This window comes from Nicotiana sylvestris, chromosome 12 (genome assembly GCF_000393655.2).
Source record: "Nicotiana sylvestris chromosome 12, ASM39365v2, whole genome shotgun sequence".
NCBI lineage: Eukaryota > Viridiplantae > Streptophyta > Magnoliopsida > Solanales > Solanaceae > Nicotiana > Nicotiana sylvestris.
The window spans coordinates 132,522,426-132,535,545 of record NC_091068.1 but is presented as its reverse complement, the minus strand read 5'-3'; the positions used below and the strand labels follow the sequence as shown (position 1 = coordinate 132,535,545).

Sequence of the window (13,120 nt, the reverse complement as noted above, 5' to 3'; positions counted from 1 at the left end):
CATGAATGTATTCATATATTTTTTTTAATTAATATAATTTATGAATTCAGATGTATTATATAATTTCTCTGAAGATTGCTATATTTTTGGGGTGTTTTTTGGTTGAGAATCTTTTTTTTAATTGGAAATACAAAATTTGTGTGTTATAATTGAGTTTGTTGAGTTATATTAGGAGTCTATTATGTTAATTGATTCACTTTCCGTTTTAAAACAGTGTAATCCCCTGTTTCACGCCATGAATAGAGTCGAATATAGTCGAATACAATAATCTGTCCAGCTATAATCCCATGTTTCACGCTATGAATACAGTCGAATATACCCTAATACAAAAATCTGTATAGTTGTAATTCTTTGTTTCACGCCTAGAAATGCTACTGTATTCATGAATACAGTAGCTTAAATACATCGAATACACTCTAAAAAAATTGAAAATATAGTTATACAAAATAATATAGTAAATGGTAGCTACAACTAGCTAATAACCACTAAAACATAGTAGTTTCTGAAAGTTTCTCTTAATAATATAGGCAAATTTCAATTTTCCTCCAAAACACCCTAAAAATATTCAAACTATATAAGATAAAGAAGTGCTTTTAAACACATCTTCCTTTCTTTCTTTTTCCAATGAGGGACAAAAGAACCTCTTCTCAAATACTCTCATCAAACACTAACTAATCTAACATTAACAACCTTAGCAACTATTTTTATGACTCTCTTTGACATGCTATGGGATGAGATGTCGAAGAATGAAAAAATGAAACTTGTAGAAACTTATTCGTTATGAATAAATTTTTACACCTTCATGATTATCTTTTCCGGCACTTCCTAAATAGCATTTAGTAGTTGGAGCAGAAACACCCGGGAAAACAACCCTTTAGTACGCAAGAAGTTAGGGGCGGAGATTGAAAGCCTAGCTGCAAGTTCAGTAATTCAATAACTTTTGCTCAAATAGGATATTTTGTATTTAAGATATTTATAAATATGTGCAAAAATTAAATTTAAAATTCAATCATTAATTAGTACTTAAAGTCGTTAATGTCCTAAAATCCAGAACCTATAAGATTAAAATCTAGACTCTACTTTTTATTATAATTCAAAAAGAAGGACCTATAAGTGGAACTCAAAGGAATTCTTCACCCAAATTTGCGTTATTCTGCTCAGTGCACCAGAATAGAACCTTTCCCCATGTTTGTCCACCTTTTTTTTTAATCTTGGCCTTGAAGTAGTCCTTAGATTATTGGAGGCTCAAAATCTTGAGAACCCCATTTCACTTTCCATTGCATATATTCTCATTTAGTCATTCTCTTGTTACTCTCCTGTCCATAATAAGTGACCAATTTGTTTTTTTATTTTGGTCCAAAATAAGTGTTCATTTATATAATCAAGAAAAAATTCAATTTATTTTTTCAGAATTACCCTGATGTACGTTTCCCTAAAAAGTCTTTTATTTCTCACATTAAATTATACTGCAATATTTAATTAAGGGTAGTTTAGTCATACTAGATATTTTTGTGTAAAATTTAGTATTTTCTTAATGGACGTGCCCAAAGCAAATTGGTCACTTATTGTGGTCCGGAGAGTAATTTTGTGTGAGTGGTCAAAGGTAAGTGCCATTGGATGACAAAAGTAGTAAGTCGATTTAATGAAACAAGCTACTACTATTATACTCTTTTAATAATGCGCAATTGTCCCAGCTAACCTTGTAACAACTTGTTCTAAATTCACAGCCAAAGCAACAAACAACTTTTAACTAGAGTCCCTAGCTTAACATATACTACTATATATCTATAGAACCCTTTGCTACCATAGAAATATAGAATCAAGATGTTCTACAATTCGTCTAATTTTTGGACTTTGCCATAAACCTAAGCTTAAATCATTACCAATATTGCCATGTGCCATAAGCTTTGATATCCTCACCACCACGTTCAACTCACATGTATACTTGTAGCACACAGTAGTATTTTCCTTCTTAACTTCCTCCTCATACCCCGCCCTTTATGCTTATGGAGTAAGTCATGATAAATATTGCTACTCTACGTTTCTGACATAAAAAGATTTTTAATTATACTTACTTTAATTACAAAAATTAACGCATTAATTATAAGCCATGCACTTGTGTCTACTTCCTTAAGACCCTCTCTCAATAAGTACCTCCCAACTTCTTCCCTACTCTCCATTGGCGCCTAAAACCCTAATCACATTTCTCCATTTTCTTCTCAAATCCCCCTCTCTTTTTTCTTCTCTCTGTTCACACAGATATAACACTTCAGTCTAGAGCAGTGACAGTGAGAAAAAATGGCTATAATTTGGACGCTTTGCATTGCTAGTCTTCTCTCTCTTTTGACGGCTGCCAACGCAAAGGTCCCCGGTGTTTACACCGGTGGACCCTGGCAGAGCGCCCACGCCACCTTCTACGGTGGCGAGGATGCCTCTGGCACCATGGGTACGTATCTATAATTATTTTTTAGGTAATCCGATTTACACGTTGTGCATAAAAAACTTATACTTGTACTATTTTTTCTTGAAGAATTAACCTAAATAGCCGTCAACCCAATTGTTTAAACTTAACATAGTCGATGGATGTATAATATATAAACAATTCAGGTATAAGATGTGTATAACTATATATAATCAGTGTATAATCCATATACATCGGCTTATAATACATAAAAAAAAATCAAGTATAATATGTGTACAATTATGTATAATCCATATACATCAGCTAGAAGTTTGTTATACAAATAGCCAGTCAGATTCACTGTTTACTTTTTCTAGTCGGTACACATAGATTATGCATTGATTATACACAATCGTACACATATTATACATCAACTGGCTATTTTTATTTTAAGAGATTAAGTGTGCGGCTATTTGGGTTGATTTTTCAACGTAAATATTACTATAAATATGACTGGCTATTTGTGTAAAAATACTTTTTTCTTTCCGAAACAGGTGGTGCGTGTGGGTACGGGAATTTGTACAGCGCAGGATACGGAGTGAACAATGCAGCACTAAGCACTGCACTTTTCAACAATGGGCTGAGCTGTGGTGCTTGCTTTGAGATAAGGTGCACCGATCCGAAATGGTGCACCCCTGGGAACCCGTCCATATTTGTAACGGGTACAAACTTTTGTCCACCAAACTATGCTTTGCCAAATGACAACGGGGGGTGGTGCAACCCACCTCGTCCTCATTTCGATCTTGCCGAGCCTATGTTCCTCAAATTTGCTCAGTATCGTGCTGGCATTGTCCCCGTAACCTACCGTCGGTAAGTTGCACTGTCAAACTTACATCCTAAATATGTTGTAATATTTATTTGGGTATAATGCTTTAAAAACTTATTGTTTTAAGTATGTCCTTGTGGATACAATCAAACAAACACGTGTTATTAAGCGTACAATATGAATTTCAAGTTAAATAATTTTTAAATTTAGGAAGACGTCATTTTATTTAATAAGAAAATAGTATGTCTTTATCATGGGGATAAATTGTCCTATTTTCAAGAAATTTTCTTTTACGTAATGTAATCTGTTAAGGGTTTTCTGTCTTTTAACTAACCATAGCTAACTGGATATTTTGGTGTTACACTGCTAGTTTTCCCTCTTACGGGTAATAGCTTTCCATTTTAGAGGAAATGACTACTTTAGCGTCGAGTTCTCTTACGTAGTGGGTTGGCTTAAGTTAGACTTAAGAGTTGGGACTTGGACTCGCTCACTGATTTTAAATTAAAATTATATCTGTAATTATAGTGTTTATATTAGTATTAACTATCACTGCAAAAGACTAAATAGAATAACAATAGTATTATTTAAACATTTTAAATTCACACCTCGTTATAGTTTTGTCTCCTATCCACATGCTACAGCTACATCTTGCAGGTAATTAAATTTGCCCAATTAATAGACGCGGTTTTAGTACGATAAATTTGATGCGCTTTTCTTGTATAAATTTATTCAATTAGTTGTAGTTAATTATAATATACGTATTTTATCTCACTTCACCATTTAAATATGAAAAATTAATATGATATGATGCATTCATCGAGCTCGAATAAAAAGAGTAGTCCGCTACACAAAGCATCCTGCATTCACGCATGTCCGAGGAAGGGCTCCACCCACAGGGTGTGATGTAGTGCTTCCACGGCTAGAATCCGTGACCTATAGGTCGCACGGAGACAACTTTACCATTGCTCTAAGTTGTCTCCAATGAGCTCGAATATATAATATATATTTTTTTGCTCTTAATGTTGCCTAAAAGTTGAGCATTTTGTAGTTAAAATTCTCCACTAACAATTTTCCTAATTATTTTGGTCAAATAACAGGGTTCCATGCAAAAAATCAGGAGGAATCAGATTCACAATCAATGGTTTTAATTACTTCAACATGGTAATAGTGACGAACGTGGCAGGTGCAGGTGACATTCAGAAAGTTTTCGTCAAAGGTACAAACACAAAATGGATGGCTATGAGTCGTAATTGGGGCCAAAACTGGCAATCCAATGCTCAGCTTGTTGGTCAAGCTCTCTCCTTTAAAGTCAAAGCCAGTGACCATCGCTATGTTACCACATACAACGTGGCACCATCTAATTGGCAGTTTGGTCAGACTTATGAGGCCAAAAATTTCCGAGTTTAACTTAAAATATTGATCCGAATACTATCATTTACAAAAAAGAAAAAAAATTACTTTTCTTTAGTTTCATATACTAAGTATACCATTTTCCCCACCTCCATTTTTTCTCTTTTTTAACGGGAGAAATTTTAGGTATAGGGGAAAGCAGTTTCGTTTTACATTTTAGTGATGATGTATAAGAAAGTTAAAGCCAGCCAAAAGGTGAAATGAGATATATAGATGCTGATGCGGCTGCAGAAAGATCAAAATTAGGACAAAATTGTAGCCCGCAGCTCTATTATATTTGCAATTACTACTAATAACTTCTGTGTAATGGAATTATATATTGTCTATGAATATCACAAATTGTCCCTTTAAGTATTTTGCAAGCTCATATTCCTTCTGCGTTATGTCATATGTTTGGTACATTTGTAAATACTAATCATTTTAAGTACCCTTAGCTTGTGGTCCGGCTCTTCCCCAAACTCCGCGCATAGCAGAATTTGGGATCAGGCGGCCCATCATTTTAAGTACCAACAATTCTTCCATCCAAAAAGTGCTAAATTCTGTTGGAATTTTTTAGTATTGATTTAATATTTTCCTGTTATACCGTTTACTATAACCCTCCATCTCCTTTTCAAGGACCATGATACAAAATACAGGAGGAATTAAATAACAAGATCTTAAACAAGATATTAACATTGTATCTAAAGTTGTCTCCATATGAACTATAGGTCACGGGTTGGAGCCATAGAATTAGCTATAGATGCGGGATCCTACGTAAATGCGGGATGCTTCTTGCACCGGCTGCCTTTTTTACTAACATTGTAGCTAAGCTTCGAATAAACTAAATACCGAGAATCAAGGTTCCCTGCTGATTAACATACACTAAACAAATAAGAGTAACCGAATCCGGGAATTTACAGCAAATATTGTGCTTCCAAGGAAAAACAAACACTCTGCTTGCAATTCCTCCTACAGCTAGCCCCTCATAAATCTATAGTTCAACCATTATCCAAAAAAAGAGTAAAGACAAGCTGTACATATTAGTGGAAGACATTTTCCTAGTTATATGTTCTTGAACTAAAGAATGCTAGTAATTAGCATACCAAGAACTTCCTTTCCTCCTTTTATGTGGAAAGAAGTGAAGGTGTAGGTCTTGGATACTTTGCCTTTCCCGGGGTCTCTTCTGCGCCGCTTCTGCAGGATTTCTTGAGTGCAAAACTTGATTGGCTCTGCTGACTTACCTGTCGACCTTTTTTATCATTTTTCGCTACATCTTTGGACTCCTGAAGCTGTTCTAGAGCTGTTACTACTTCATCCATTGTTGGCCTCGACTTTGGGTCCATTGACAGGCATTGAACAGCTAGGTTAGCAACCTTTATGGCACGATTGAGTAAATATTGTCCTTCAAGACGGCTGTCTAGAACACGGAAAACTCTACGTTTGTTGGTCAAATAAGGTTTTGCCCACTCGACAAGATTATGTTCCCCTGTGGGTCGATTCTTGTCTATTGCTTTCTTACCGGATAGAATTTCTAACAGAACTACCCCAAAGCTGTATACATCACTCTTTGCAGTAAGATGACCTTCCAAACAAAGAGAAAATTAATCAGCTCAGAATGTGGTCGAGTTATGAAAAGTACCAATCTGTGACTGCTTATGAAGATGGAAACAACGTTGTCCAAGATTGTATTTTTTCAAACATGAACGTTTTTATACACATTTATTAGGTGAAAGAAAATGTAAGTGCAGTTCATTCAATTCAAACTAAATTAAATTTATTAAGAGAAACTGTTCATCCGTTATAATATTCTCGTCAATTTCAAATGAACTCCGAATCCAGATACAGTAAACAGGACGAAATGAGTAGACACGAATGTAGAAGATCATCCACAGTAGAAACTGAGCTGCGTAAAAGGAACTAAATAGTACCATAATTAATGAACTTGGAAAGCATGGAGACAAACCTGTAGATAGATACTCTGGAGCAGCATATCCATAAGTTCCCATAACCCTAGTAGACACATGGCTCTGATCACCAGTCGGACCATCTCTGGCCAACCCAAAATCAGAAAGCTTGGCATTGTAGTCCTGTCGATGTAAAACGGAAAATTGAGTGCAACAAAAACAAAATCAAAAAACATGAGGCTTCAACAACACATGCTTTAAGAGGACAGACAGTCTAACGATGTGACATTTTGAAATGATATTCATATACCGAGTCGAGCAAAATATTAGAAGTCTTGAAGTCTCTATAGATAACTTTTGTTTCAGCATTATGAAGAAATGCAAGGCCCCTTGCAGCGCCTAGCGCAACTTTCATACGAAGGCTCCAAGAAAGTGGTTGATAGTATGAACCTCCTGAGTCAAATAAAATTCCAGAAGCTTGTTCAGGTGAACGTTAAATAATTACACAGGTGGAAGTATATAAAATTAAACAGATGCAGAACTCACTCCTAAATAGATGATTCTCCATGCTACCCTTAGGCATGAACTCATAGACCAAGAGCCTGTGATCCTCCTCTAAACAATAACCGATCAATTTAACAAGATTTGGATGATGTAGTTGCCCTAGATAATTTATCTCAGCCTGCAAATTTGAAAGGTTCAGAACATAAAGTACCTTGCTTTTAATAACTGCAGTCATTTGTAGCAAATGATAAATTAGAACTGCCAACATGATCCAAATCAAGTCATCCTATTCATCAAGATTTTATTGATCAGATTCTTTTTCCCCTAATCTGTATACCAGGTTGCATTTCGAAGTCCAGAAACAAATATCTTTAAGTAATAAACCTTGCAAGATAGGAAATGTGCACAACAAACTTCCCAAAGATACAAAATGTTTTTTTGAAAACATTATTCCATATGCTGAGCAACTCGAAGTAGAAGAATGACTCACCAGCCATTCCCTGTGGCCCTGCCACCCTTCTTGGTTTAACTTTTTGACAGCTATCACAATCCCAGTGCCAGGCTTTGATGCTGCAAGAGTATGCTCATCGACCCACCCTTTGAATACTGAACCGAAACCTCCTTCTCCTACTACACTATCAGGACGGAAGTTTCTAGTAGCTGCACGAAGTTCACTGAAAGTGTAGCTCCTCAAGTTGGAAGATTGCAAGATCTCACCCTCGCTACGAGGAGTTGGTGGTATGGAAGCTGATGAGCGCTTGCTATTCGAATTACTAGTCTCGGTACCATTTCCACTGGCATTTCTTGAATCTAACCCTAAAAACCGACATTTATATTGCAATAAGACAGAAGAAAACAATTACTACTACTAATCTTCACAGCCGAAACAAAGCTCCATTATAAAACAAAAATAGAAGCCTTTCCAAAAGTACTATTGCTGATCTTTGAAACACAACCAAATGTAACCTTCTTTGCAATTTGCAAATAAATGATACTCATACCAGAGGCAGAGCCAGAATTTTAACATTATGGGTTCCGGATTTTAGAACGAATTCTTTAAATACCAATAATTGGGGTCTAAACTAATACTTGAAAAATTTTAGTGATTTTTTTAGCACAAATACACTGTTTGAGAAAAAGCTATTGGGTTCGGCCGAAAACCATAGTCGGACTTCTAGCTCCGCCCCCGGCTGAGGCAATACATTAGTCACCCATAAAACCCGACAATAACAAGAAACAAGTTGTGCTTCTGGATGCATTTCCTCCATTTCTTCTCCTCCTCCTCTTCACCTCTTTCCCCCCCCCCCCCCAAACAAATTTTTTGTTTAGTAACAAGTATCCTTTTTCTTTCTCTTAGTCTTTCTTTCCTTTTTCCCTTTTAGAATTCTTTGATTTTTGAAACAAGCAAAGACTTTAACTTGCCTAATCACTCATTCTCTTTGCATCTGTAGGATAAATTGGTAACAGTACTAGAGCTTTACAAATTATCAACAAAAAAAGAGAGAATAAAATGGAGATCAGAAACAACTTGCCAATGCCAAAAGAGTACTTAAAATGAAGCCAAGAAAGCAAAGAACTTTCAAGTACAAATTACATACAAAAAGATAGTGAACTTATACCAGAAGAAGCAGTATAAAATGTGGTCTCAGTCTTGATTTGGTAGCTCAGACAAATCCCCATTAGAGCAAGAACACCACAAAGATGCAATTTTTAGCTCCACTAGCTACAAGACAAATAGCAAAAACTCAAGTTTTCATCATTATATGCACACAGATAACTCCAGTTTGCTACTTCAATACAAACCCCACAAGGCCCGTGAAGCCAGATCTAATGTGAAACCAAGAATCTTCCTCTTTCTGTACATCAAAATATGACAACAACAAATTTGGAGATAAAAAAATGAAACTTTCAACTGAACTGAGCTGTAATTGTTTCACCCCACTTGGCTATATGAAAAGAAATTATGACAAGAAAGTTAGAAATAAAAGGACATGAGGGCAAAATGGGGTTTTATTGCTTTCTTGATTTTCTATGGTACTTATGAAATGAAGTTTTTTTTTGTACCTTTTATGTGAAGAAACAGAGCCATAGTCATAGATAGTTGACTTGCTTTTTAGCTTCTTTGTCTTTGCTAGTAGTAGGTAGCAGTTCAGAGTATCAAGAACAAGCAACCAAATAAAGACACTGAAAAATTAAACATTGGATTTTACTAGTTGATCAGTTAATAGTCAGAGCAGAAGATTGTTAAAAGCCGAACTTTGCTAGTAGTAGGTAGCAGTTCAGAGTATCAAGAACAAGCAACCAAATAAAGACACTGAAAAATTAAACATTGGATTTTACTAGTTGATCAGTTAATAGTCAGAGCAGAAGATTGTTAAAAGCCGAACTTAGTTTCAACCTTATATGGTGTTTGCTTAGCTGTTGGATTTTGTGTCTGATATTTTGGTCTGTCTTGGGTTGCTAGATTCTCGGTCAGCAGTCATATTTAGGATTGATTATTTGGCTTTAGCTTTATTACTCCCTCGTGAACCTGCACAGAGTCTAAGAAAAAATAAAAAATTTTAAAATTTATAATTCAAAACAAGTCAAAAAAGTATGTAGAGTATAAATTTGTGGTTATAAAAGCTTCTTATTAAGGGTAGAATTGTAACTTTAAATTAAATTGTGACCAAATTTAGAAAAGGATTATTTTTTTTGAAGCGGACCAAAATAAAGGATTAGTATTTTACTTTAACAAAAATATGACATGCTTGCCTCCGCAGTCCACAGTTTCTATAAACAAATGTTCCCTTTTATGTTTGGTCATCATTAAGTTATTATCAAAGCACTTGATATCTACATTTTTAAGGTTACTAGGTTCGGATATGTACTGTATTTGAAGTATTTCTAGTATATATATTTATTTTATATACTTCAAATGGCAAATAGTTAATTGATGATAAGATCATGGCAAAGAATTATTTCTCACAGTTATGTCATTAAAACATTCAGGCTGTTTGATTTATCGAAAACAGTCTATTTATCCTTTTGCGTATACACTACTCTTTTCAGACCCAAGACCGGCCGGAGGGTAAGGCTGGTCAAGTCATTGCCTTAGGCCACAAATTCTAGAGGGCCCCAAAATATTATAGGGATAAATTATAAATATTATGCAATTATTTTTGAGAGGCCAAATTTTTTTTTTATTTGGTTAAGAATGATAGATGAGTGAGCAAACAATGGTAAAGTTTCGTCTTGTTAGTTATACTATATTTATGTTCCTCTTCATTTCTAATTTTTCCTCCTTTCTTTTATGTTTTTGAGATTTCACTTTTTCTATTTCAGCTCAGTTTCTTTGATTTAGCTACTTACTCAGTTTGACTGATCCATTGATTAGAATGGAAGCTCTTTTGTATCTCAATATTGCATGAATTTTGTGGAATAAGTTTTAATAGGCCTCGTAATATAGTTTGGCTTTAGGCCATTAACTTCGTTAAGTCGCTCCTGTTCAGATTCTACTTGTGGAATTATATTGGGTATGTTGTTATTGTAGACATGTTTAGTTCATATGGAGGAGTAGCTATATGAGGATTATAATGCAAAAATATATACGTAGTGAATAATAACAAAGAAATAGTTATGAGAATATATAAATTATATATGTGCAGTGAATAATAATGCAATAAAATTATGTAGAAGTTATTTACTTTAAGGATATTTTAGTCTTTAAATACTTTTATTATTATAGTATATATATATATATTTATCTCATATTTTGTCTTGCATAAAATATACTTCTCACAATTTAACATGGGTATTATTTATTACCACCAATCAAATATTACTATATTAATTACGAAAAAATTAATTTTGCATATATGAGCAAAATAGTACAGAGAATTTATTTTCCTAATATCTCCAACCATATTTTATACGAAATTTGATGCTGAAATTGTGTTTTCTTAATTCGTCCAACCAAACGACCCATTACTTTAAAGATAAAAGTAGACCAACTTAAGCGTCTAGTATCCTATTAAATAGATGGCACATGAAGCAAAATAGTGACATGTCTTTGACAACTAGACAAACTACGTAAGCCGTAATGATACAGTAATGTGTTTCATATCCAAGGAAAAATAGAACACAAATCTGTAATATAATATCTAGGAAAACAGCTACTAATATTTGAACGACAAAAGAGCAATAATAGTAGTCCTTTCTTAAAAAACACCTCGTAAATTGTCACGTCACTGGACTATGCTTTTCCCTCTCAAAAGTCAAAAGTGAAATTTGTTTTTGAAAAGGTGAACTTTCCCTTCCCTATTTATCAGTTGCAAAAAGATAAACAGATGAAAAAAAAGTGGAAATTTTCTTTTATACGATAATACACTTCAAAAGACGCATACTCTTCTATATATGAACAACTGTATGAGCTCTAAATAGTGGCGGATTATGTGGAGGGAAATAATTCACATAAATTCATACTTTTCTCTCTAATCATGTATAGTTCTATTATTTAGGGTAACATTTTCGTAATTTCTTTATCAATATTTCTCTTTTTTATTTCTCTCAAATATATTTTTTTTATTGTTACCTGGATTGGGCTACTTCGAGCGGTTAGCTTAGTTGATGATGTGCTAATTTTCATGTTTTTTCTTGATATTTTTTCTAATTACACTTAAATTTGGTAGAATTTATTGTTAGAGCAAAGCGCAACGGAAATAAAGATCGTACATACCTCCGGCCATTGTTGCGAAGTCGTCGTCGAAATCGACTTTCTACTCCGGCGAGTATTCTCCGGTTAGTCTTCTAAGCACTCAAAACCTCACTCTTTAGATGGTATGGAGATTAAAAGAAGATTTGTGCTTTAGGGACCCAACCAGAAATGTCTCTCTCTCTCTCACATACACACACACACATATATATATATACACAATTTTGAAACAACAACAACAACAACAATAACATACCCAGTAAAATTCTTACTAATGGGTCTAGGAAGAGTAGAGTGTACGCAGACCTTACCCCTACCCCGGAAGGATAGAGAGGCTATTTTCGAGAGACCCTCGGCTCAAACAGAAGAGACAATAATATCAGAAAAGAAACAAAAAAAAGGCTTGTAACAACAAAAGAAGCCAGAAAGATAATAACAGCATCGTAAGAGACAACAAATAAGTAAAAGGGTAATACCACAAAACTATGCAAATACAACAAAATAATGTGAACACAACATAGACCGCTAGCAGACCTGGACAAAACTCTATCAAGCTACCCGGTACAAAGAGGGAAAAACTCTCGACTACCCCCTAGCCTACAACCCTAATGCTCGACCTCCACATGTTCCTACCAATAGCCATGTCCTCAAAAATCTAAAGTCGCGTCATGTCCTGCCTGATCACATCGCCCCAATACTTCTTAGGTCGCCCTCTACCTTTTCTCGTACCTGCCAAAGCCAACAGCTCACACCTCCTAAACGGGGCATCTATGGTTCTCCTCCGCACGTGCCCGAACCACCTAAGCTTCGCTTCCCACATCTTGTCGTCCACGGTAGCAACGCCCACCCTCTCCCGAATATCTTCATTCTTTATCTTATCTAGTTTAGTATGCCCGCACATCTATCTCAACATCCTCATTTCGGCTAATTTCATCTTCTGGATATGTGAATTCTTCACTGGCCAAAACTCAACCTCATACAACATAGCCAGTCTAACTACTGCTCTGTAAAACTTACCTTTGAGTTTCGGTGGCACCTTCTTGTCACACAAGACTCCAGACGTTAACCGACATTTCATCCACCCACCCCAATACGATATGTGTAATCCTTGTCGATCTCCCCATCTCCCTGGATGATTGACCGTAGGTACTTGAAACTTTCTCTCTTGGGGATGATTTGTGAGTCGAGCCTTACTACCATGTCCGTTTCCCCGTCACGTTGCTGAACTTACACTCCAGATATTCCGTCTTAGTCCTACTCAACTTGAAACCTTTGGACTCCAGGGCTTGGCTCGAAACCTCTTGTCTCTCATTAACACCTCGTCACGTTGTTGAACTTTCACTCCAGATATTCCGTCTTAGCCCTACTCAACTTGAAACATTTGGACTCCAGGGCCTAGCTCG

General features: G+C 35.3%; 2 protein-coding genes across 4 annotated transcripts; one reads left to right on the top strand and one right to left on the bottom strand.

Moving 5' to 3' along the window:
* The first annotated feature begins 2,159 nt into the window (after nucleotides 1–2,159).
* Nucleotides 2,160–4,719, top strand: LOC104222863 (expansin-A3-like). The gene is made up of 3 exons (XM_009774187.2): nucleotides 2,160–2,446; nucleotides 2,956–3,271; nucleotides 4,325–4,719. Exons 1-3 carry the CDS (start codon nucleotides 2,299–2,301, stop codon nucleotides 4,632–4,634), a joined length of 774 nt encoding a protein of 257 aa, XP_009772489.1. The 5' UTR covers nucleotides 2,160–2,298; the 3' UTR covers nucleotides 4,635–4,719.
* A 734-nt stretch (nucleotides 4,720–5,453) lies between these two features.
* LOC104222844 (receptor-like cytoplasmic kinase 176) lies at nucleotides 5,454–9,487 on the bottom strand. 3 transcript variants are annotated; one of them, XM_009774177.2, is made up of 7 exons: nucleotides 9,423–9,487; nucleotides 8,644–8,747; nucleotides 7,515–7,840; nucleotides 7,067–7,202; nucleotides 6,831–6,973; nucleotides 6,580–6,703; nucleotides 5,454–6,198 (listed from the first exon to the last, which is right to left on the bottom strand). In XM_009774177.2, exons 2-7 carry the CDS (start codon nucleotides 8,702–8,704, stop codon nucleotides 5,741–5,743), a joined length of 1,248 nt encoding a protein of 415 aa, XP_009772479.1. In that variant the 5' UTR covers nucleotides 8,705–8,747; nucleotides 9,423–9,487; the 3' UTR covers nucleotides 5,454–5,740. The 3 variants fall into 3 exon arrangements, with proteins under 3 accessions (XP_009772479.1, XP_009772475.1, XP_070021142.1); XM_009774173.2 differs by lacking the exon at nucleotides 9,423–9,487 and adding an exon at nucleotides 9,089–9,267; XM_070165041.1 differs by lacking the exon at nucleotides 9,423–9,487 and adding an exon at nucleotides 8,828–8,899.
* Between the last annotated feature and the right edge of the window lie 3,633 nt (nucleotides 9,488–13,120).